We start from the raw sequence: 25,609 nt of genomic DNA, 5'->3' as shown, positions 1-25,609 counted from the left end.
TGTTCAATGGATCTGGCTGTGTTTCACATAATTTGTCTTTGTTTGGTCCCTCCCCAGCTGAGCCATCATTTTGTTGGACACAGAAGCTTACCACCACTGCACCACCACCCTCCACTGATCCTCTGCCTTATTTGCAAAGCTGCTATAGTCTCATATTCACAGCAGATGTGGCAGGAGGATTCATATTTTGGTCTCATGTGTAAGGTTTACAATTGTCTGTTGCGTTCCTCGCTCTGTTCTTCTGGAAGTAATTTTTCCGGTCCGGTTGAAAGTTAAGTTTTCTGCCTGTTCTTCTGTTGTGAAATCAAAAACTTGACATTACGTCTCTGACCACTCGATCAATGACTCTGTTTCAGGAAATCAATTGAGTGTATGCCTGGTCCAATTTGGTGGGATAGGCTTAAGCTGCAGGGGAAGGACTTGTGAACATCATGTGGATCTGTTTGCACATTATTATTAGTCTAACCTGTACCAAAGTGTCTCATGGACCAATAACTGTGAGTAATTAGGGTTTGACAGTATTTTCTACAGTATTACAGTGTACAATGTGTACAACAGCCACTCTTGTAGGTTTTGATGCCCTTACCGTAAACATCTGATCAGTTGCGCATGTGAGTGATATTGGCGGTAGGTTTGACCACGCAAACACAAATGGAGGCTGGCGTGACCACAGCACTTTAACTCAGACCCGCCTCCACGGGATCCCTCCTGTTACGTCTGGAAAAGTAAAGTTTTTCGGCAGCTGCTAACTACAGAAGCTGTGTCGTAGAGGTAGTGGTAATGTCGGTTTTTGTTGGAGCTGCCCGGTGGCGGATCCTCACAATCGGCTGCGAGTAAAATACGTGGAAGGCTTCGGACTGTTGAGGAATTCAACGCAAGGAGCTCAGACTGGCCATGGCCAACAAGTCATCTTCAGGCTGCTTTGGAGCCTTTATCCACGCAGCGACCATAGCTATTCTTATCGGGAGCCCCGTCGGCGGTGAGTTGTTTAAAACCTTTTTTTTCTCGTTGGTATCAGTGTCTCTGAAACAGGGATCCGTGAGGCTTCATGCGAACTAGAGCAAGGTCCGTTCACTTTTTTGCATGATAGACAAATGTAGCCTACGATCCCTTTTAAATAGTCTAACTGGATTTGGGAAAGTACAAGCTGAAGGATTTTCTATAAACCTTCATAAAGCCATTAAACACGCCCTAAAGCTAAAAATGTGAATAACACTGAACTGTTATTGTAGGATAATCGCAGCACTAAAATGTGGCTTATGTGGTTGTAAACACGAAGACAGGGAAACCGTTTAGTTATATAAACAAGTATTAAAGTTCATCAAGGCTTAAAGGAAAGAAACTGTATTTGGTTTCTTACTTTGTGGCTTAATTTCACAATTTTAGCGTTTTTATTTATAAAGTTTAATTATATTTATTTGCTTAAAAAAAGAACATTATTGCAGTTATGGTGATATTCATCAATATTTGTCTTTTTTAAGGAAGTCCAAAAGTTGGTTAGTTCACTTTTTTTTTTAAATGCTAGGACTTACTGCCTTTGTCTTTTTTTAATTATCTTTTGAAGAGAAATGCCTGTTTATTGGCTTTTAGTTGTTTGTCGACTAAAAATATTAAGTTAATAATTTGAACCAGTAATTGTAGTGGCACATTTCATAATTGCCTGATGTTAAAATTACACACTGAATGTGACTTTATGGTGACTTTGTAAAAATTTTGGATATAAAAATAGTTTGGTCACATTGGATGTTACTTTAACAGACCTGAGCTCCTACACTAAACATCATGCTTTAAAGCATTACTTGATGAACGACAATCTTTTGTATAAAGCAAAAAACATATTTTTCATTTAATATGTAGCTGATTTTTCAGTCAGTGTAACATAACCTGTAACATTTGCCTCTGTAAACAGCTCAGTATTCTGGGAACCAGTTTCAAAGACCAACCAGGAACTCAGAGCCTCAAGTAAAAGCAGCCCATGTTTTGAGGACTAATCTGAGCCCAGATCAGGTCAGAGGCCTGCATTTCAAGCCCACTATAGGCTCCATTCAGCTATCAGAGGGCCATGAGGCTAAGTTCAACTGCTCCATCAAGATTCCCAATGCTGGACTCGAGTCCACCATCATATGGGTGAAGAACGGTCAGGACCTTTCTGCAAACATGCAGGTGCTGATCAATGAGCTCCAGACCGTTGATGATCCCAATGACAGGGCCACGACTCTTCTCTCTACTGCCAGGTATGCAACATATGAAGGTAAAATGTGAAAAGAAAATGGCAGGCAGAGTGTATGGAATGATGTGTCTTTCACTATATTTCAGCATTAACGCTGTGCAGAAGGTGGATGCAGGGGAGTACCGCTGCAGACTGAGCATTGGCAAAACATCTGTAGAGTCTCAGCCGATCATCCTTGAGGTGGAAGGTGAGTTTCAACATAATGCCAGGATTGGCGGCTTTTTGGAGCATCCATGTTTTTTCCAACACTTTCGCATGTATTTTACTTTTCATTTTTTGGTCTGTAGGACTACCAACATTTCTCCAGCAACCAGAGGACAGGAACGTAACAAGAGACACTCCTTTTACGTTGTCATGTGAGGCAGTAGGGCCTCCGGACCCTGTTACGATCCGCTGGCTTCGTGATGGATTACTTGTAACAGATCATCGTAACTCTTCCAGCAATTATTCTGTGCCAGGTAGTACACCAACCACACACTCTAGTTTTTCACACACAGAGCTTAACCGATTCATAACAACTACACTCTGTTTCTGTTGTCTTTACTTCTTGAGTTGGTAAAAACCTCTTAAGAGTGTACGTTCAGTAAATAATCAAATTATGACTCTACATAAGTCTAAATGACACCTTAATTCAAATGGAAAGGAGCTGAAGATGTACTCTGTGGTATATCACTCCGATAAGATTCATACTTTTACATACTGGCTGTTTTCGTTCTAAGAAGAACTTTGGGCTTGTATGAAGATGTTGTGAGCATGTACACGAGCTCTGATGACACTTTGGTTGACTCCTTCCTGTGACTGAATACAGACACATTCCTCAGCAGAGATAAAGGAACATTTGGCTCTTTGATTATATCCTAATGCATTGAGCTGATCTTACTTGGTAAGCGTCGCTTTGCTGGTGGTTTCTGTTATTCCTCGCGTCTGCTGCCTCAGCATCTATAAGCTGTGCTTCCTGCAGTGAGATTCAGCACCATGTCAAGGGTCACTGAGTCCTCCTGTTGCATGTTTATTGGTTAACAGCAGTCATTTATACATAGTTAAACATGCCACTGGCGCTTTAATACTGATTAAAGCAATAGCTTGACTTTTATTCACATTCTTAAAAAAAAAGGTAGAAAATTGTTGTCACTCTCACACTGTCCAGAATTGACCACACGGTCAATTACCCAACCCAGAGGCACTACAGAAAGCTACTGGTCACGTTCAAGAAACAGTCTGACATGAAACTGTTTGATCAATGGAGATTTGGGGTTTTTGCAGCTCTGTTTTTGTACGGATTGAGCACAGCCATCACTGAAAACAGATATGTTAGTTATTTCTCTCTGTTTACAGCTAAGCAGCTGCTAACCTGATATTTAATCAGTCAATTTGAGTGTCCTTAATATGTGAGGAACAAAGAAAATAAATGTATTGGCCAGGCCTTGAGATATATCTATGACAAAATATAAAAATGATCACAGTTTCATCAATACCAAGTTCCCACAGTCAAATGGCTTGGTTTCAAAGATCTTTGCAGTCCAAAACCTAAACATGTTTGGTTTAGAAAGTCAGAAAATTATTAAATGAAATGTTTTGAAAATGATTAAATATTTAACAGCTGTCAGCTAAAATTGTTATTGTCTCTTATTGTTTATAGATTGTCTGTTGCTGTAGATTGTTATTATTATCAGGCAGTTAATAGGTCAACTCCATTGTTCACAACAAAGAAACCTAAAAGTGAAGACTACTAGTGGAGAGGTCAGTTCAGGTTTGTGTTTTGTTTTTATGTTTTACTGTTTAATATTTTTATCATTACCTTCTTAAAATTGCTGCCAAAGTGACCATGACCTCAACTTCCCTATTCCTGAAAGCAAACATTTGTCATTAGAAACATAATCTTTCTGCTCTGAATGCTCTAGCCCTTTATTTACAGCCTGCTGCAGGATAAATGCTCCTGCTGTAGTCAGTGAGTGGTGATACAGCCCAAAGCTGAGGGGGTTAAAAGTTCAGAGCTGCATTTTGGCCCAGCATGCACCAGGGCCTGGGCAATAAAGGGGACTGGGGGGCGCACAGCAATGTTGTTTGGGAGTTGGCTCTGGGGACAAAGACCACATTCACAGGACGGCCCACTACCCAGCAGGGAGGGGCTGGACACAGAGGCTGGCAGGCTGCAGGCTACTACAGCTCTGTGCAGGCACAAATATTGGCCCAACAAAACAGTGTAAACCCATTTTTCTGTATGCTCAACTCATGCATAGCGTGAGTCTTGGGTCAATTTTTCACTAAAAGCTGGACTCCATGATAGAATTAGGGTTCGTTTCTTGCACAGTGTGAAAGATTGTTAGTTTTATTTTAGGAATGTGCATCTTGTCATCGTCATTAAGTCAGGGCATTGCATTCCTAAAGAGATGCAAAAGTTAGGTTATGCAGAGCCTTCTTATCCCATTTTCTTTTAATCTGCCTGAAAAATGTTTTGGCAAAATACATAAAAAAACACAGCAGTAAATGTGGGGCACAGCATTAAAAATGAAGTCATAGGTTAAGTTGTAAGCTGACAGAGTAAGTCACTATATTTGCTGCCCAAATTTAAAAATGGAAAAATAACATAAACATCTCAGGCAGCTCCCAGTTGAAATGCTCTCAAACCTGAAAATTATGGGCTGCTGGATCCACACTTCCGCATTATGCATGTGGTTGTTTCAGCCCACTCACTACTCTGCATTTACTGAAGCCCTTCATCATTTCTGATGTTTACGACTGAGAAACCAGCTCAGTTTTTTGACATTGTTGTTTCTTTGTTTATATTTTCTTTAAAAGGCACAGTGAAAGCAGAAATGGTTGGACTTGACCTCCTTTCATTTCCTGTTTATCCAAAAAGTTCAACAAAATGTTTGTCTTTATTGAACTGTGAGCTTGAGAATGTGGTATAATCTTTTTGACCTTACGTTGATACTCCATAACATAGGTGCGCGGTGGAGGATCAATTAAAAAAATTCTCCTGCAGCATAATCCACTTCCATGTTGTAATATTTGTACATATTCAAAATACTGATAAACGCCCACAGACATTGTGGACATTTCCACTGTGAAACAGTAGTTTATGAAGTATGTGCAGCATACATTTTAACAAGTTTAATTTTGCAGGGGCTGAACATACTTTATATTACTTTAAGGTAAAGATGCCAGTGGTGTTACATTTACAAACTTTCCCTGGTCTTTTTTTATTTGGTAAAATGTCCTGATGGATTTTCACATTTCGCTCAGATTTCAAACAAATTTTTTGTGATTTTGTGTTTTCTTCACATGAATAATTCAACCCACTGTATTTTTAAGTAACATTCTTTGTGCAAGCATATAGTGTTTTATGTTTGAGTTAAAAGTGAAGCTCTCTTTTGCCCTGGTCTACTCCCATGCAGTGGAAGCCAAAAAAATTAGGTTGTGATATGTTCTAGAACGTAAACAAAATGTTCTGCAAAAATCAGGTCCAGTCCTCTATCACAGGCTGGCTCCCTGGATAGAGACACAGGAAAACAGAGCACAAAAGGGACATTATTTTGCTGGGCAGATCTGTGTTGTTGAAAGATGACAACTGCACGTCCAGTAAAATATTCACTGCTGACCTTGAAGACTAATTGTGTGCTGCATTGTTGTCTCCTATGTGTTAATCACAGGTGTGGACATGCACACTCAATTTAGCTGTGAAGCTCACAACTTGAAGGGAGTTACCACATCCAGAGAAGCACATATCAACGTCAAAGGTAAAAATGTCATTTTTGAGGCTGTTAGACATTGCAAGAATTTTTCATGCTCTGCAAGTTGATCGTATACAGCCTCCTCATGTTAGAGTTAACAAGAGGTTTTATGGTTTTTGTTTTGTAGTCCCTCCCAGCCCTTTGTCTAATGTTACTGTGATAGAGAGGCAGTCCAATAAGTTTATCTTGAGCTGGATCCCTGGACATGACGGTTTCTCTCCAATTACTAAATGCCTCATCAGGGTAAGCTCCACATCTGCACAAACAATGTTGTCATTTAATATCCTGAGATTGAGCCTCACATGCACTTTGATTTCTCTAAGGTTAAAGAGGTGAGTCGGAGGAAAGGGGAGGTAATGACCACCAGGCACATCAACGCCACAGTGCCACCTTTCCAATGTGAAGTCCCAGGGCTGCAGGCCATGACACGGTACAACATGAGTGTTTCCTGCAGCAATGAGGTGGGAGACTCACCAGTCACTGTGTGGATACAGAGCAACACTACAGAGGGAGGTGTGTGAGTGCTTAAGTACCCATGGGACAATTTGCAGGTTGAATTATATTAGCACTTTCAGCAATGTAGCACTCTATGATTAGCCTACTGTTTTCCCAATCACAATGTACCTAACACAAACTGGTCTGCAGTAAAACCATGTAATAATTTGAAATTATGGAAGTTACAAAGCTAGTTGCTTTGGTTATGGCAAGTCCCCTTCAGTGGAATCCACCAAATTTCAGTTGTTCTCGCAAATAGTTACATAGGAAATTAGGTCTCTCACAAAGTGGGTGGAGTAACTTTCAGTTTCCCTCTGATGCCACCATCGGATATTTTTGAAAGATTTGATAAGCTGTGCCAGGAAGGGACCACTTATCAAACTGTGATCATACCATCTCTGTGGAATTGGCAGTTTTAGATCCCCTTTTCCATTTTTGTTTTTACAGGACGAGTTTTGATTTTTGTTATTGCATGATGATGTTTCCCCTCTGTTTTCATTTTATTTCATTTCTGTCACATTCTCAGTGCCATCAGTTTATCCCAGAAATGTCACTGTACAGCTGAATGAGTCATGGCTGGTAATCAAGTGGAAACCTCCGCCAGATGATAAGATAAATGGCATCCTGCGTGGTTACGATGTTATTATTCGACATAGCACACAAGTAAACAAGGTGAGCAACTTGGATATTAAAAATGAAAGCCTTTTACTATTGTCCTGTTTTGGTCGAAGGACCAAACTGCCATAAAACACTACTCCAAACAACAGTGACAAATACAATTTCTTGTGACTTCTTCACAATAAATGCCACCATGTGTTTCAGCAGTTAAATGATTTTGTGAAGAAGGTTGATCAATGACGTAAAAATGCAGACTGTATCACTGGGTTACATGTTTGCTTGATTTGGGGGGAAATCCTTGTCTGTGTGAAGGGAATGGCTGAGTAACAAAAAAGGCACCATAGAACAGAAACATTTGCTTTTTGTAGGACAGTTCTGCATCAACTCTTATCATACAGTTAAATCAACATTTTGTAGTTACTTAAACGTAGTCACATCTACGTATATTAGATTTGTGTTGTTAAACTGCAGCTGGCACCACATTTTACAGTATGTGGGAAACACATAAACCTGTAAACAAAGTGTGCTTCCACAGAATCAGTGCTTTTTTTCTATCTGAACATTTCTGGTTACAGTGACTAATGTATGACAAATTTGAAAAGAATGTTTTTCATATATTGGGAATATCTGATCCTCCCTGTGTCCTGCCTACTGAACCAGGGGTCAGCTTTTCTATTGTCTGTGAATTTGTGTTTTTTCCACTGCTCTCATGAATCAACGAAGCAGTGAAAAGCAGTGAAAGTGCATTTTGTATTTTATTTCTCTTAGAAATAAATCAAATGTAATGGAATCGTAGCCGCTTTTGTTTATGTCAGATGTCCGGTGCATTATTCCATGATGCTGCTTGTGCGCAGTCATGTTTCTGTGACTGCATTAGTGCTCTCGAGTACAATAGTGTGTTCCTCACCCTTCCTGTCTGTGTCGTAGTCAAAGGAAGCTGCTGTGTATAAAAACTGGCAGCCAGTGTTTTTCTTCATTTAGCATGTGGCCTTGAGTCATCAGAACAAATGGAATGTGAATACAACACATTAGTAGGTCCAAATGTACCGATGTGTTGTCCAGTCCTTAGGTGATGTCATTAAACACAAAGGATTTGTAATACTACCATTGACTGGAAGTGCGCACAAAGGCAATGTGTTTAATCCTCAGACTCACCCACACCTGCTGCAATAAATTAATACTATTACTCATAATGTCGTGTGTTTAATTTTAGAAGTCATGATTCCATAATCTTGTTTTGAATTTGCCGTTGATTTCACCAATATCTTGAGTATTTGCATTTGTGAAAACATTTAACCACAAGCTAGGTCTTGTTTGGTGGTACAGGCACAAAACCCAATTAATCACGAGTTCAGCTTTTTTGCATCAGACTGTCAGCACATTGTTGAAGCAGAGTGACCCCCGATGTCACTGTGGTATGTTGTGAAAAACAGGGTTGTGTCTGTCACATGTTGCCTCCCAATGCTGGACTCCTTCCCTATTTTGCAACAACTTTCTTTATATATAATAACATCCAGTCTAACGTTTATTGGGAGTTTCCAAAGAGGTTTTATACTGTAAGTGATGGCTTTAAAGGGACATTTAAAAACTACATTTTTAGTTTGTTGTTTGAAAGGGAGGAAAAGAGGAAGGACACCTGCTGAGGGATACAAAGGACATAACGTGCAGCAAAGCTGTTGAGCTGGATTTGAGATGTTAAACAAGTGTCCAAGATGTTCATTAGCATGGTGTTCTATCAGAGGGTCCCCCAAATATTATGTCTCTTCCAACAATTGCAAATTTGCTTCTCTTTTAGTTTAATAACTTACTTTACCTCTTCCTATGCTTGTAAAACTTCCTTGTGACCTACGTTCTCTTTAAAGGTTTGAAGCATCTCTCCACAAAGATAATAATAAAAGACACCTTAATTTATGACTTGACAGGTGACACTAACCACATTTACATTATCTTTGTTGTGTGATATTTCAGATCCACAGTTACACCAACATGGCCACTGTAGCTGTTCAGGAATTTAACACAACGTACAGTGTGGAGGTGGCTGCATGCACACAGGCAGGGAGCGGCATGGTCAGCCCCCGAGTCTGGCTGTTTGTGCCACAGGACAGTAAGCTGCTGTATTGTTTAATCTCCTCATCTGGAAACTATTAACTTTGTAAACTGCCCCTGATGTACTACATCAGAATAATAATACAACTGTTCTATGAACAAATACAACACCTATTGGAGCTTTATACATTCATTTTGGCCCAGACTGAAATCTCAACAGCTAGGGTTATTGAATGAATTGCCAGGAAACTGTACTTGTGTATCTATTGTTAGTAGAGGATGAATCAACATGTATTAAGGGGACATGATCTGGGAACTTTCCTATTTTCTATTTTAATTTTAATCAGAGAAATATTCTTGGGTTTTAGATGTTGGATTTCCCATTTGCTGAATGCTGTTTTTCTGCATTTAATCTTCCTCTTTCAGAATCAGTCATGTCCCCAACATTCAGTCCAGAGACTGGTGTCCCAGGCTCGTTCTATGTTGTGCTGGGTGTAGTTTGTGGCATCTGTCTTCTGCTGCTAATCCTCTGGGGGGCTATCTGTGTACGGAACAGGACTTCTGACTCTTGGTTTGGGTATGTTGTTGACAGTCTTTCACTTTTTGTACAAACATAATGTTGATATAATTAGCAATCTTGCTCCCTCTGATCATCACATGTATTTGTGACCTATTTGTTTATGCAGTTTACCTTTTGTTCAGTTGATTTCAAACATAAAAAGACTTACACTCCCAGGTCTGAATGCAGATGGGGACCTTTGATGCATGTCACAGCCCATGATGTTTGGAACACTTCCGAACAGTTAATAAACTGCCTCTGCTTCCTCTTAATCACCATTGTCACCAGTAATAACTGCAGCCAAAAAGATGGACAACAACCAGCTGTTAATTCTTATTAGGATGTCAGTGACTCATTCTTGCCAGTCAGGATATAGATAGGAATGTTTCATGGGCTGCTGTGCAGATAGGAAAACATTATTTGAACCCAAAATCAGGAAAGAAACAACTCAGAAGGTTTCCCCACTATGACCACCGTGTGTTATTATTACTGATCTGCACAGACTTTAGCTTATTTTTCAGCATTCCCTCTTTTTGATTTTTTTCTCCTCCATAGACGGATATTTGGAGGTGAAGAAAAGCTAGCACCTGTCGTACAGTACACACCTCAGAGATCCTACAATCGATCAGCTACAGGATTCACACGTACGTTTATTTTTGGTTGGAATAATATGTTCACCTTGATGTTCTACTGTTAATAGTAATAATAATAATAAAAATTTGCAAAATAATTTATTGCCTTTTATGTGTAGTTGGGAATCTTGGTGTTAGTGATGAACTACAGGCCAAACTTCAGGACGTAATGGTCATGAGGAACTTGCTCTCAATTGGCAAAGTCCTTGGAGAGGGTAAGGGAACATTTAAACATTTATGTGTTGTTATTTATGTAGTTATCTTTCTATGCATTATGGATGTAAGATATACTGTATCATAATAAGTATTACAATTTAGTTTTATTTCTCACTAGGTGAATTTGGCTCAGTGGTGGAAGGACATTTAAGACAACCAGATGGAACAACAGAAAAGGTTGCTGTGAAGACAATGAAATGTAAGTTTTTGCTATTTTATAATTATTTATGAACATCTAGAACCGGATATCACCTCAATTCCAATGTCTTCCTTCAAACAGTGGAAAGCTTCTCTCAGAAGGAGATTGAAGAGTTCCTAAATGAGGCAGCCTGCATGAAAGATTTCAACCATCCTAATGTCATCAAACTGCTTGGTATGAGTAATGTATTACCTCACTTTAGTAAGGACTAATCTCAGTATTGTATATTTTGCACAGTCTTACATTATTTGTGTGCATTAACTTGTCCTCTGTAGGTGTGTGCTTGGAGGTAAGCTCAGAACATTTCCCCAAGCCCATGGTCATCCTGCCATTTATGAAATATGGGGATCTACATAGCTTCCTGCAGCGCTCACGCCTTGGAGAGAGTGCAATGGTACTATTTCAGACAAGCCCAGAAATGCAAACATTATAAAAAACATATCTGTATTAGCTTGTATTAATGTATGACTGTTTCCACACAGTACCTGCCCACTCAGACACTCCTGAAGTTCATGGTTGACATTGCTTTGGGTATGGAGTATCTCAGTGGACGTAACTTTCTGCATCGTGACCTGGCAGCTCGCAACTGCATGTAGGTTGCAAATACAAAAAAAAAACAAAAGTTTCTTTTAGGGTGAAACATCTAGAGCTTTGATTTTTGCTTGCCTCGTACCTCACTTGTAAGTCGCTTTGTATAAAAGCGTCTGCTAAATGACTAAATGTAAATGCTATGTTTGCTACTTTATTGCTGTCTGGTGTTCTGTGTTGTTTTGTAAAATCAAGTTTCTCTTTTTATCTTGCAGGCTGCGTGATGACATGACCGTGTGCGTAGCAGACTTTGGGTTATCCAAGAAGATCTACAGTGGAGATTATTACAGGCAGGGCAGAATAGCTAAAATGCCTGTCAAATGGATTGCAGTAGAGAGTCTTGCAGACAGAGTTTTTACTGTAAAAAGTGATGTGGTAAGCAACTCAATCTTTTACTGTCTTTTTTTGTCACTGGTCATGGCATACAAAAAATAAAAGCATGTCGGACAAGTAGTACACTGCATATTTTTTCAGTAATGATAGCCAATGTAAACATGGACGCTCTCAAAAAGAAAAACTGACCCTCTCACATCGTACATCAGTTCATGGTAATGTTTAGGATGTGTATTATTTCAGGTTAAATTGGGATTGGAATTCCCAATGGGATTAAAATTCATCACTATTTTACAGTATAGATTTCTACTAGTTATACATATACTACAGAATTATTGTTATTGTTATACACACACACACACACACACACACACACACACACACACACACAAATGAAAAAAAAACAACTTCAACATTCTGCATTTATACATAATTAAAGAACTTTCTCTTTTTCTCCTCGCTGTCATATTTAAACAACCAACTCATTTTATTGTGCACCATCCATATTCACAAATTCAACTCCTGTTTTTATATTTTTTCTCAATAAAAAGGCCAATAGAAACCTAGTAAAACCTGCAAATACACATTGTGATTATTTGTTTGAAATAAATTTAAGTACATTTCAAATCAGCACGTTTATGCTAAGGTTACTCTAGATAGCAGATTCACACAATACATACATAATGAAATACCTGAATTGAATTTTCTGTTTCATGCAGTGGGCCTTTGGTGTTACTATGTGGGAGATTGCTACACGAGGCATGACGCCATACCCTGGCATCCTTAACCATGAAATCTATGACCACCTTGTTGAAGGAAACAGACTGAAGCAACCTGCAGACTGTTTGGATGAGCTGTGAGTCTTGCCTCACTTTGATACTTGATTGGTGAATGTAGGATTGGCTATGTTGAAACTGAATTTATCAGAATTAGGATGCTTTGCACTACAATTTACGACTGTGGCGCAGGAAGGTAGAGGGGTCATCCACCAATCTCGCAGTTGTTGGTTCAATCCCCAGCTCCTCCAGTCACGTGTTGCAGTGTCCTTGAGCAAGACACTGAACCTCAACTTAGTTGCTCCGGGTGAGCGTTGACCAGCTGCATAGCAGCTCCCCCATCGGTGTGTGAGTGTGTGCGCGTGGTTGTGAATGCTGCTGGGTGAATAAGAAGCAGTGTAAAGCGCTTCGAGTGCCAATAGGTAGAAAAAGGCTGTATAAGTACAGACCATTTACCATTTAAAATGATGTCCAGCACCTTTTTCAGGTCTCCTTTTTTTGGCCTACATCCATCATTTTCCATCACATCTTGCAAATTAATTTTAAAAAAGCTTTTTCTAAAATATATGCTTCCAACTGTTGTAGCTGCAATTGTAAAAACATGGTTATTTCCTTTGTTTACCTTGTCTAGGTACGAGATCATGTACAGCTGCTGGAGGGCTGATCCACTGGACCGACCCTTCTTTCCCCAACTACGAGAAATGTTGGAAAAGCTCACAGAAAAGCTTCCGGAGTCTTTCAGCAGGGACGAAATCATTTATATTAACACCAGCTTTCCTGAAGAGGAAACTCTACCTGATGAACTTCCTGTGTTCAGCTCATCCCCTTCTTGCAGCCATCAGGCAGCAGAACATTCAGTAGTTACTGTGGATATTCATGGGAGTATGGAAGATGAGGATGAGAATGATGAGGACGATGGCCGTTATGTGGTGGTGATGTCCTCTGATCCTTCCCTGAGATCTCCTGCAGTGGACACTCCTCTTTTGTCAAATGTTGCTTTACGTCAAGAAAATGGAGAAACTGTTACAGACGTGACAGAGATGGATCACAGCTCCAGTGACACTTTATTGCTGCTGTAACTAATGTAGTCCAGCAGATTTAAAAAACTGTATTATTGGTCACCTTCATTCATCAGTGCTAAACATTTTTCCTCGATGCACTGGGAGCACCTTGATATTCCAGGACTCTCCATATTATTTTTATACAAAGCAGTAAGGAGTTTATCCTTGACATGGCCAGCCGACCCTACATTGTTAAGAATGTTTTTTGTGTATAAACATAAAACGTGTTCATGCACATGTTACAATAAGCTTACAATACACTGAACTGTGAAATAATTTACTGTACAGAATTTAAGGTGTTGCAATGTACATACAGAAATGCACAGAACTTTATAAAATGATCTTATTTACTGAAAAAACTAAATAACTGAGACTGAGTGATGAGAATGTTTTTATATTTACAAGATTTTTTTTCTTCCCACATTTACCATGGTGTTAGAATTAGTGATAGAAAAAAGGTCCTGTTCTTCACCTCTTCACATTTCAGGGAAATCCTACATTATGACAAATAAAAACAATAACTACATTGAAAAAAATGTATTTCATAATTATAAAATTAGGCATATAGGTAAAACAAACAAAAAAAGGACTCAATATGTGCAGCTTCTACATGGACACTAAATGTCATCGGAAGAGACCTTCTGGGGGCCTAAACGTGAATTTAAGACTGATCTTTATTTATTTACTTTTTTAATGAAACCTAAACAAACCTGGTAAACGCCCTGCTGGCGGCAAACAAAACAGGTAGTCAGTTCCTGGTTCCTCCCCCCGTGTTACGTTCACGGCGCGTCCTGCACAGAAGTGTATGAGCCCAAAACAAACATGGCTGCTGTAGTCAGGATGAAGACGTGGAGCTGTCCGACCAGAGGAGTTTTCCATCCCTGGGCGCTCCTCTTCATATTTTTATTCAGTAAAGTAAATGCGGTTGTCGGTGCTCCAGAGACTGGGCTTTGGAGAATCACGGTTGTTAATGTGAGTATTTCGCTGGATCCAATGAACCTACTTGAAAACTGCAGCACCGGTTAGCTAGTGTTACAGCCACACTAGTCTTGTTATGCTAATGTTAGCTCGCTAAGAGCTGTGAGGGTGGCGGCGCCCTTTCCTGAATTAGTAATATGCCGTTAACCTCTTTTCACTACAACTTGCTGTTCCTAATAGTTTGTGGTCAAGTGTTCCTACAGAATGAGCGGAGGATGTTGTTGGATACTTATTAGTTTTCCTTTTCAGGGGAAACGACTAAGTACTTAATTGAATTAAGCTTAAGTGAAACAGCTGTTCAATGTTTTGCTAATGAAGTTCCTGGGGGAAACAGCCTGATCTAACTGTATCTTTGACTCTCCTACGACTATCTTTCCATTAGTCAGCATTCCTGTTTGAACTGATTACGCAGGTGTAGTTGGTGAGTTTACTTAGGTTGTTTATCACGCCACACGTCATTGTAATATTTAGTAACGGGTGAAAGCACTGGTGCCTTGACAGTGGAGACCCTTCTCTTGGTTTTCAGTATTAATGCACACATCCCAGACTTGGTCTAAAGAGATCTGAAAAGTCTGGATTAATAATTTAAGTATTTAGACGTTTCAGTTTACTTGTGCTGTTGTGTTTCTATATCTAGTTGCAGTGGTATAGGTGTCTTGAGAGGTCACCAGTCTACCACAGAACTCATGCACACAGAAACAAACATTCACACCTATGGACAAAATTTAGGTTTCTTATCCAATTGATCCACAGATGATTCACGAACATGGATACGGCCCTGAATGGGTTTCATTAATTATCCACTAACAACTGAATGCCCATCTCTCCTACGTGATTAATCAATCCACCAAAAATTATTTTATAATTGTTGAAAAGAAAAATAAACTCTTAACTTTACAACGCTTTACTTTTCCACAGACATCAAGACCATTGCTGTTAAAAAAATCAATGTATAAAGACACTGATATTGAATTGAAAGGTAAGATATAGAAAATGTGAAAATGACCTGTTATGACATTTTATTTCCCCCTTTTAATCCCTTCTGTTTAATACTTACCTCTCCATCTTTTAGTTGTGTCTTTTGCGTGTCCTGAAGAGGTCCTCTTCACTATTCACTGGTATTTGAAGTACTACCCTTGTCACAATGAATTCAACAATATTGAAGTATGTACTTAAGCTTAAAGTCATGCTAATTATCAGACAATTGTCTACATTAGATTGTTAATGAATTCTGCACTATGACTGGCTTTGTCTCTAGGAAATGTATGACAAAACACCTCTGAGTCGTGGAGAGAGCCTGGATCCAAATCCTCTTGGACTAGGCGAGCACATCGAACACAAACACAGTCCCATAACATGTAACAGTGGACTGCGCTCCTTTCCAATGCTCAAAGTAGGTTTGTTACATTACTCTCAACACATTTAACAAAGTGCTGCTTATTTTTATAATATTTACCATCTGTTATGTGAAATATAACATCCAGTACCTTTTTTTTTTTTTTTTTTTTTTTTTTTCCAGAAAGCGAAGGCAGATCCATGTCCAGTCAGGGCACATGTTGAGGGTAAACTGCAAGTAAGGAAAAAATGAATACGAAACCAGATTTAAAGGCCAAGTATGCAATCACATACAAGGAATTTGCTTCATTTATTGGTTACTCTCAAGGACATGTTTAAAGAGTAATAATAAAAGTGTTAGTGTGTCTTGTGTATAGAGTAGCAGGGATAGCAGCAATGTATCAGTATGAGGTCAGATGTTTAAAGAGTATGATGCCCTAAGGAAAGAAACGTGTCTGGTGGTTTTGAAAGAGCTCTGTAGCGGTAGCCAGAGAGGAGAAGCTGGAAGAGGTTGTGTCCAGGATGAGAGGGTCAGTGTGGAATTGTTTTGCCTGCTTCCTCTCTCTCGATACTTACAAGTCCTGGAGAGTGGGCAGGGAAACGCCAATGATTCTTCTTGGAGTCTGTTCTTGTCCTCTTTGGTGGCTGCTCCAAACCAGACTGTGATGGCGGATTACAGGACAGACTCAAGGACAGCAGTGTAGAACTAGATCAGCAGCTCCTGTGGCAGGAAAAACTTCCTCAGCTGTAGGAATTCCATCCGCTGCAGAGCCTTGCAGCCACCTCAAGTCATGCGAGATCATGGACCCCAAAAATGTTAAGGGTCTTTAAATGAAATAGGATAGCGTAAAATTAGTAAAGAAAAAAAATCAAGAAAAGTAACAGAAAACACTGCCAATATTTTGCATCATTAAGAACAATAAGATAAACACTGTTATTTTTTTTGCACTGCAGGGTGATGATAAAGAGATTACGGAGGAGTACGACAGCAGTAGCACCGCAATGAATCACAGTTTGAATATCAGAGACAACGTCATAGCCACCACATGGAAGGATGGTCCTTACCTGCTGGTGGTTAAGTTTGTGTCGACCAAACAGGATGCCAACTGGAATTTAACAGGTGAAATACTGTGTAACTGCCATAGAGGGACCTTATCACACTATATTGTTTTTCATTACACAGAAATGCTGTGGTGCATTCATGTCGAAAAGATTGAAAAGATGGTTCAGAAAGGCAGATATTTTTGCAACTTCTCACTACAACAACAAACATTTTTAATGCATTGGCAAACAATTGAATTTGTGTGTATGTCTGGGTCTCGTGTTTTCCAGTTGATGTGGTGATGAAGGGCAGTCATGGCTACATTTCTGTCACAGAGTGGCCTCTCATGATTGTAAGTACATGACTCAGGGAATACATTTTTGTGTCCAAAACATTTACTACCCATGTGTAAGATGTATGTACATTAATATTAGGTGCAAGTGATTCTTTCCAAGGAGTTATGTGGTTTACGTGTCTTAAAAGCAGTATTTAGGTAATGCAGTTCAAATGCTCCTTCGTGTGTTTATACATTAAACCTCCATTCTGTGTTTGTAGTTCTACATGGTGATGTGCATAGTGTACATCCTGTATGCCCTGCTGTGGTTTGTCTGGTCTGCATGCTATTGGAAAGATCTGCTGAGGATCCAATTCTGGATAGCAGGAGTCATATTCCTTGGGATGGTGGAAAAGGCCGTCTTCTGCGCCGAATACGAAAACACCAACACTGTCGGCTCCGCTTGTGAGTGATTGCAAATCATCAGAATCACCATTTTCATGTGGCATTAAAATGTTTGGTTTTTTATAACTGTATTTTCTTTTTCCCCAACTGTTGCATTTAGCCCAGGGTTTGTTAATCTTCGCAGAGCTGGTCTCGGGTCTCAAGAGGACTTTGGCTCGATTGCTCGTCATCATTGTCAGCCTCGGCTATGGCATTGTAAAGTATGTCAAAATACATCTCTACACAAAGCAAAATGACAAAACAATTCTAAATAATTTTACAAAATCCATGTCCAGGAAAGTTGGCATCATTTCAAACCTATGTTTGATTTAAAAAAAAAAATGCAAAGACTACATCAAATGTTAAAATTGCAATATTTTGTTAAATTGCAACGGGGGAAAAATACCAAAAGGTAAGGTGTGGTATAAGAATGCAAATCCAGGCACCCTAGTGAATGATTTAAAAAAGTAAAAGGCCTTTGCTGACACCCTGAGGAAGCCAAGTGTGCTGATACACATTGGTGTAACTTTAGATGTGTTAGCCCATATTTTAAAAAGCCTTTTACTTTTTCATCAACCACTGGATTTCTTGGAATTTAATTTGTTTTATGCCACACCTGTACTTTAGATGTAGGCATATTTTTTCAATTGTAATACCCCTATAGAAGCACCAGTGGCTGTGTGGAACAACAGCAAGCAAATAATTTTTGTTCTTTGTAAAGAATTAGCTTATCTTGAATATGAGGATTTACAGTTTTTATAGTGTCCTAGCTTTTGTTGAAATGGGATTTGTACATAGAAAGCAATTCAGCTATTTAAATTGTGTTTTAGGCCTCGACTGGGGACAGTGATGCACAGGGTCGTAGGCCTTGGTATCCTCTACTTTGCCTTTGCTAGCATTGAAGGTGTCCTGAGGATTACTGGGGTGAGCTGTTTTTTTCCTCAACATTACGCAAACTCATCAGAAGTTTACTCTCATTTACCTGACCAACTTTCATAAAACCCAGATATTAACAATAAAAATAACAGTAAAGTTGGTTGGCAAATGACAAGAAACTACTTATGTTACACAACTGCTTGATTTAAGAAATATATATTGGCAACTAATTACAGTGTTAAGTTTGAGTTTTTATTTATCATGTTGTGTATTGAATTAAAACTTACAAATTGTATATTTTCTTAATTTGTCGGGGGAACAAAAAAAACCAAGGGTCAAGACAATGGCCTGTCTTTCATAGCAGCAGTTATTATGGCTGTGCTTGAATCCTGTGTCATCTGGTTCATATCCTTCCAGAGCACTTCTCAGCAGCACCAATAATAAATGTTTACTGTACTCTCATCTAATATTAAAAAAAGAACATACATGTTCTGCAAGAGATTTTATGTATTTAAACCTTTTGAGCTGGGTGATTTGTTATTCTCTTCTTTGCACTTCAATGAATGGTCCAATGTTTTGCTTGCTGGGTTTTTCATTCTTTTCTTTAAAAAAAAGTTATTTAAAAACTGAATTATTGTTTTCATTTTCTGCATGTCTCTCCTCTTGTCGTCTGGTACTGCTCTGTCCTCCCCTCTAGGCGAAAGAATCTGACTTAGCCCTGCTGGCCAACATTCTTCTGGCTCTGCTTGACTCCTCTTTGTGCTGGTGGATATCCTTTTGTGCACCTTTAGCCTTTTCCTTGTCTTGTTCCCCTCTGATCCTCACCTCCTTCACATGAGCCCATAAATGTTTTTCCACCACATGGTACTGTCTCAATCTAGCTCAACTTGCTTCTGGGACCAGGCACTTCATTTTCCACTGCAGATATAGTAACCCTCTAACTGTAGTTGGTTGTCATAATGACACCGCATGAAACAGCTGTAATGTTATCTTTTGTGCAACCCACATAAAACCAATGGAGCGATACAGAGAAGATGCTGATCGCAATTCTCTGTATGTGGCTGTTTATCATAGCAAGGTGACAATTTTTCTTTCAGCAAGAAAAAAAAAATTGAGGTCAAATGATAAGACGTCCGTGTTTGCTCAAAGGCAGTGAAATGATAGTAACACTTCCCTTTTACGAGTCAGTAGTCTGCATTTCGGTAGCCTCAGCTTGCTTGGAACCTGTACAGAGGAGATATAAAAAACACCAGGTACTCTCCACGACTTTTGGCCAATGGAAGACCTCCCCCCCCCCAAAAAAAAAGTTTAGTCAGGTTGAGGTGTTGTCCATGTGGTTAAAAAATGCTGCTAATTTCCTAGATAATTTGCAATTAAACACCTACAGTACAAGTGGCCAGAGAAACATACTGCATATCATTCATCTCTAGTAAACATGGTTTTTGATTTAATTGCTCTTAAAATCCTAATTTTTCCATATAAACATTAATGGACAACATCAGGCTAACATGTTTTTATGTAATATCTGCCATCTGTTTTCCTTGACTGCCACTAACATCTTTGTCAGTCTGGCACAAACTATCAAGACTCTGAAGCTGAGAAGAAACCCTGTAAAGTTGTCTCTCTACAGGCACTTTACAAACACGCTAATATTTGCGGTTATTGGTAAGTTGTTACCACTATACTTGTTATTAAAATAGACTATATTGTAGCACTCATGATTTTCAGCTGTTTGTATTTTTTTTTTAAACCCAAAAGCTGTAATAACAGAATCCCCAGTTTGCACACAGTAGAGTCACAGTACTTGTATTTCACACTTTGGTTCCTCAGCTTCCATCATTTTCATGGGCTGGACAGCAAAAAGATTTATACTAGCAAATTGCAAATCTGTGAGTATGGTTTGGCACATTCATTGGAAGTAGTGTAACAAAGATTTAAGTTTTACATTATATTGATATTTGAACCTGTTTTTGTGTAAAGGACTGGATTGAGCTATGGGTGGAAGATGCTTTCTGGAGATTCTTGTTCTCTGTCATTCTGCTTGTCATAATGTTTTTGTGGAGACCATCTATAAACAACCAAAGGTAAGTAGTAATTATCATGATTATCGTCATGAACACAAGAACTCCACAACATGAACTAAATTAAACACTTACTCCACAACATGAACTAAATTAAATACTGTTTCAGTGCTGGTACTATATTATTTAAACTTGATGTCCACAGGTATGCTTTCACACCTCTCATTGATGACTCTGATGATGAGGAAATTGAGGAGTTCAGCGCCTCTACAAACTTTGGTACGGTTAACAGAATAGAAGCATTATCTTTACCCAGAACACTGAAACCATTTTAAGTGTTTATTGCCTATTTTTTTGTTGTTGCTCTGTCTAACGTTTTACCTTTGTTTCATTCATAGCTGAAGGCATGAAGTTGAGAGCAGCTAAAAGTGAGACTAATGGCACAGCGAAGTCTGCAGAAGCAAACCCAGTGTGTAAAGCAGATGCACACACAATAGTTTTTTAATTACTTTCATTTAAGGTGGTTTATTAAATGTCAAAGACATATTATCATTATCTACCTGTCCAGATTTAGCAATTGCAAATGGTCAAGTCTCCTATATTTCAGCAGATGGCAGTATTTCCTTTTCACATTCCCTTTTCTGCTTGACCAGGATGAAGACTTAAAGTGGGTGGAGGATAACATTCCTAGCTCTCTTACTGATGTGTAAGCATCATTCATAATGTGTATTTATTAATCTATATATGTTATTCTATGTGTTTTCATATAGGGCATATCAGATTCTAACAAAGTCTCTTCTGTTTGTCACTGCAGAGCTCTCCCAGTCCTGCTCGACTCAGATGAGGTATGATTTAAACCTACACAACAGGTTTTACACACAAAATCTTATTTCTTTAACTAGAAACATGTTAGTCTCATCTACACAAAGCTATGTTTTTGTTAAAACAGAAAGGAAGAATGACAAAGTGGGGCATTAAATTTAGAATTGATATGTTAGTGATAACTTTAGGACACAGTGAATTTTGTGGCTCCTTGTTATCACAATATAAAATAATATCTGGGTTGGTTGTTGAGTGGGTAGCATGCTCAGCTGTAATGTTGAGAGCAGTCTTATACCTTTTAATCCGTAGAGGCCAGCACAGCTATGTTTATCCACTTTCCAAAATCTAGTATGGAGTTTAGAGGGTGATGTCTTTCACTGCAACACAGTAAAATGCTGGGCAAACAAAAATAAATACAACTTCACTGCAGCTTCCAACAGTTAACTTAACTCTCTGAAACCTCTTTCCTGTCTCATTATTTGATACCAGGGGTGTGCACTAAATGTAATTTATGAGAATATCTTAACCGCTGTTTTAACTTTGTAAGTCGACATTATCAATATAACAAACATACTAACACAGAGACAATCAGTCCCCTGCCATTTCCACACATTCACTGCATCTTGTACCCTACAGGTTGGACTGTACCTTGCTCAGTATAGCTGAAAACATTAGGACTCATTTTAGCCAGTAAAATCAATAGCTAACTGTTGTCTACCTCTGTCTAACAATAGACAAAAAAAAAAAAACATTGTTTAAAATGTTACTAAAGCTTTTGAGTAATAAACCTTTGTGACAATAAAACAACTGATGGCTTATCTAAGTGTCCTCTACAGCCTAAATAATAATAGTCATAGTCAACATTGGTTTTGAGGGGGAATTCTACATGAAAGTGGACAGTGACTAGTCTGGACAAACTTCGTGTTTGTAATTTCACATTATTTCCCAGGAAATCATGACCACCAAGTATGAGATGTCAAAGCTGGAGTGAGGCAAAGGATTTCCACCTTGGAGCTGACTAGGAGGGAGAAAGTAGCAGCAGTCCCAGATTCTGCAGCAGAGTTTTCTTCAGGGTTTCTAGTCACGTGGTGGTGGTGGAGTGCCATTTTATTTTTCAGGTGATCCCTCTGAATGGCTGATAGAGTAGAGTGTAGCTGGCCACACCTTGGGCAACCTCTGTTTTTCTTTTCCTCGACTTCAACACAAAGGACTCTCTTAGAGCTCTCTTTTCACTGACCAAGTGGTTTATTATTTCACTGATATGATCAATTTCCTTCCAAAGAGAATGTTTCATTTTATAATATAAGCTTTATTTATTTCTGTTATGTCCATGTGAATTTATTTGATTAGAAATATGAACAGTGGGCCTAGTGCACAAAAACAACCCTCAAACTAGCTTTGATGGGTTGTAGTAAAGTCAGATGCTTATAGAGTACATGATAGGAAAAAATGATTAAAATGCTTTTTTTGTCTTCAGAATTAAAAAAAAGAAACGAGTTTGACTTTTAAGTATTTCTTAAGTAATTTTAAACATGATATTTCTTTAAATATAAATACATTTTATGTTCACAAAAGTTATGAAATTCAGTAAATGCTTTGTTCTTTTCATGTGGGTGGAAGTTTTCTTTCTTTTGCCAGCATCAAATTCTAAGGACAGAAGATGTTTAAAATTGAAATATTATGACTTTAATAGAATATTTGCCCTTTTGCACTTTGGAGATCAAAGCTGTGCCTGCATGTAGTTTCTGTATGAGCCCTAATCTGTTCCCGTAACTGAGAACAATAAGTGTTGTTCATGTCTTGTTCATGAAAACAGCCCTGCACTCTTAAGTGTTACAGGGCTGAAGCACAAACAGATTATTTGAACTGAAATGTAGTGAACTGACTAGTGTAGTTTGGAGTCAGGGTTTTGACTATTATGTGTGTGCAGGCAGGTGGGTTGTGTCTTCTAACGACTATGCTTTATACATGTTAATACGGAGTTCAGTAATTTTATTATTTATTTTGTTTTCAAGTGTACTTAAGAGTTGTTGAAGTGTGTGTTCACTTGTGTTTACTATGTCTGCGTCCATTTTTATTATGACTTAGACCTTGAACAACCTCACAATATATTCAGCAAAAAGCAAACCTTTCTTATTGCTTTGTATTGTTTGCTTACTTTGCTGATAAAATTCTGTTGGATTTACAATAACGCTAATGTTCTTTCAAATAAGTCTTAATATGTGTATTCTATGATTATTATGGAGAATGGCTAACCTGGTGTTTTTGTCAGTGTACGTTTGCAGTTGAAACACTGTCATTGCCTTTGTGTGTGTTGAGAAATGAAACAGCCGGACTTGTATTCTTCTGTCTTGATAATCCCGTCATAACACTAATTAAGTTATGTGGTAAGCATATGCACAGGCTGATCACCTGAATGACTTTATAATATCACTGTTTAGTATTTTTTTTTTTTTTTTGTAATTTGTTGGAAACAGAATAATTGCAAGCTGTCTCGTTATATAAAACTGCAGACACCTGCAGTTGACCTCAGTTATTTGTAGAGAGGGGTTTTGGCTGGTTCCTGTTATTTCATAATTCCCCAGGTGGAGATGGGTCTGGATAATATGACTCAACTTATTTTTTAATGGGTGTCATGAAGATTTGGGCTTAAACTTTTCATACCAGCCGCTTTGTTCTCTCTGTGTGACACTCAGATTAAATATGAATTGAATACAGGAGAATGTTTGTTTCCTGGTCTATTATTTTCTGTATTCTTTGGCAGTGATAATACATATTTTACTATGATTGTGATTTTTGCAACATCAGTTAAAATGTTGTTTTTAGAGCTGGTCTGCAAATAGCAGTTTCAAGAGGAGGTAGAAGAAACCATTGAATGAATGGGCTTTTGTGAAGTAAATTATAAATCATAATGAAATGCAGAGACTGAAATTCTGAGGGTTTGAATAAAGCTCATTTAGTACAAGTATAAACTCAAGTTTCCCAAAGCCATTAGCCTTTATGAGCTTTGATGGCTGAAATGATGTAAAATCTATAAACATAATGTGTTTGACTTGTTTATAGTTGTTTTTTTGACTTGTTTATAGGTAGACCAAACTGGTTAAATTAAAGCTTTTTCCAAAATTACACATCTGATCAACCTGGACATCAATTTAATACAATGTGTTTTGCTAAAACACGAGTTTCAGAGTTTCCATTAAGACGACAGGATTTCAAACCTGCTGTAGTCATTTGCTACAGTATTTGGGTATAAAATAACAAACATTTGTTTTTTGAGTCCATGTACTGCAGCTACAACTATAACATTTTGAAGTCACCAATAAAAACATCCCAATATCTTTGTGGAGACAACTTGTAAAACTTTTTTTGCCATTTTGAGAAAATCCTTTTTTTGTTTTTTTTTTTTTACATCTGAGCAACCTGACATGCATATTAGAAGCTGTTAAGACAATGAGTGGATGGGGGAAAAATGGTCATTATTATGACTCTGAAGGACAGATTAAAGCATACATCAAATTACAAACTTAATTGTGCTCTGCTTTACTATCAAATGATTCAAAACTTTGTCCAAGCATTTATTCACAGGTGACATCTCTACGCAGAGCAAGATCCATAGAGTTAAAGTGTTAAGAGATGTAAATAAGAGGATACCTTGCAGTGTATATTGTAAGATTGTACTGCCAGTAAAATTTCATAAATTTCTGATGTCAAGATATTTTCTACCTCCTCCCTTGGTAAGGGGGAAAATTAATCTATCCATCTATACACCTATCCATTAGCAAAAGTGCCTATCTTGTCAAGGGTCTTGAGGGTTCTGGAATCAAAAATTGCCAGCAACATTTGAAGCAACATTTCTATAAATAAACACAATATAAGCTTCAATAACTGGTAATAACTGTAGGCTTCTGTGTGACACTCTTTTTACTCTTCTTGTGTTATTTCACTCAGGACTCTAATTGTGTGTCGCAAAAATCCTTCTTTTTCAGAATGGATGAAAAATGTGAACACGAAACAGCCTGAGTTACCGAAGTAAATTTAGACCTGTTATTGAAGCACCCATCCACTTCTTCCTGCAAACATGCAGCTCCACTGGCCCCTTTATTGCAAACCCTTGAATGGAGACGTGAGACAAGTGAAAGAAGTAAAGAGAACATGTGGTGAACATTAGTCTCTTCTCTCTGTAACAAATGGACACATTGAGATATGGATTTAAAGAGTGACGGCCAATGTTCCCTGTGTTGGAGTCACATACTGTGGGGTTGCTTTTACTGGAACTCCAAATGGGAAAAGATACTTTGACTTGTATTGTCTGCGAACTGTTGTCCCAGGA

The 25,609-nt window shown here is 38.4% G+C and overlaps 2 protein-coding genes across 4 annotated transcripts; both read left to right on the top strand.

The window, feature by feature from the left end:
- The first annotated feature begins 440 nt into the window (after positions 1 to 440).
- Positions 441 to 13,865, top strand: mertka (c-mer proto-oncogene tyrosine kinase a). The gene is made up of 19 exons (XM_067524077.1): positions 441 to 979; positions 1,910 to 2,234; positions 2,317 to 2,417; positions 2,518 to 2,688; positions 5,884 to 5,970; positions 6,092 to 6,207; positions 6,288 to 6,477; positions 6,986 to 7,131; positions 9,046 to 9,181; positions 9,550 to 9,700; positions 10,238 to 10,326; positions 10,434 to 10,529; positions 10,649 to 10,729; positions 10,811 to 10,903; positions 11,005 to 11,123; positions 11,212 to 11,321; positions 11,533 to 11,692; positions 12,370 to 12,506; positions 13,058 to 13,865. Exons 1-19 carry the CDS (start codon positions 895 to 897, stop codon positions 13,503 to 13,505), a joined length of 2,841 nt encoding a protein of 946 aa, XP_067380178.1. The 5' UTR covers positions 441 to 894; the 3' UTR covers positions 13,506 to 13,865.
- Positions 13,866 to 14,279: 414 nt separating this feature from the next.
- Positions 14,280 to 24,802, top strand: tmem87b (transmembrane protein 87B). 3 transcript variants are annotated; one of them, XM_067524116.1, is made up of 19 exons: positions 14,280 to 14,459; positions 15,384 to 15,444; positions 15,538 to 15,629; positions 15,724 to 15,858; positions 15,985 to 16,038; positions 16,755 to 16,920; positions 17,133 to 17,194; positions 17,398 to 17,581; positions 17,682 to 17,781; positions 18,391 to 18,484; positions 19,134 to 19,207; positions 19,995 to 20,101; positions 20,267 to 20,325; positions 20,417 to 20,520; positions 20,663 to 20,736; positions 20,856 to 20,926; positions 21,111 to 21,163; positions 21,272 to 21,302; positions 22,229 to 24,802. In XM_067524116.1, the coding sequence occupies exons 1-19, from the start codon at positions 14,310 to 14,312 to the stop codon at positions 22,268 to 22,270; spliced, it is 1,713 nt and encodes a 570-aa protein (XP_067380217.1). In that variant the 5' UTR covers positions 14,280 to 14,309; the 3' UTR covers positions 22,271 to 24,802. The 3 variants fall into 3 exon arrangements, with proteins under 3 accessions (XP_067380217.1, XP_067380208.1, XP_067380226.1); XM_067524107.1 differs by lacking the exon at positions 19,134 to 19,207 and adding an exon at positions 18,770 to 18,843; XM_067524125.1 differs by lacking the exons at positions 14,280 to 14,459; positions 19,134 to 19,207 and adding an exon at positions 18,770 to 18,843 and having other exon boundaries at positions 15,538 to 15,583.
- Positions 24,803 to 25,609: the final 807 nt, after the last annotated feature.

The sequence above is a fragment of the Channa argus genome, chromosome 1 (assembly GCF_033026475.1).
Source record: "Channa argus isolate prfri chromosome 1, Channa argus male v1.0, whole genome shotgun sequence".
NCBI lineage: Eukaryota > Metazoa > Chordata > Actinopteri > Anabantiformes > Channidae > Channa > Channa argus.
Note: the sequence above shows the minus strand (reverse complement) of the source record. Positions and strands in the feature narration are given on the sequence as shown.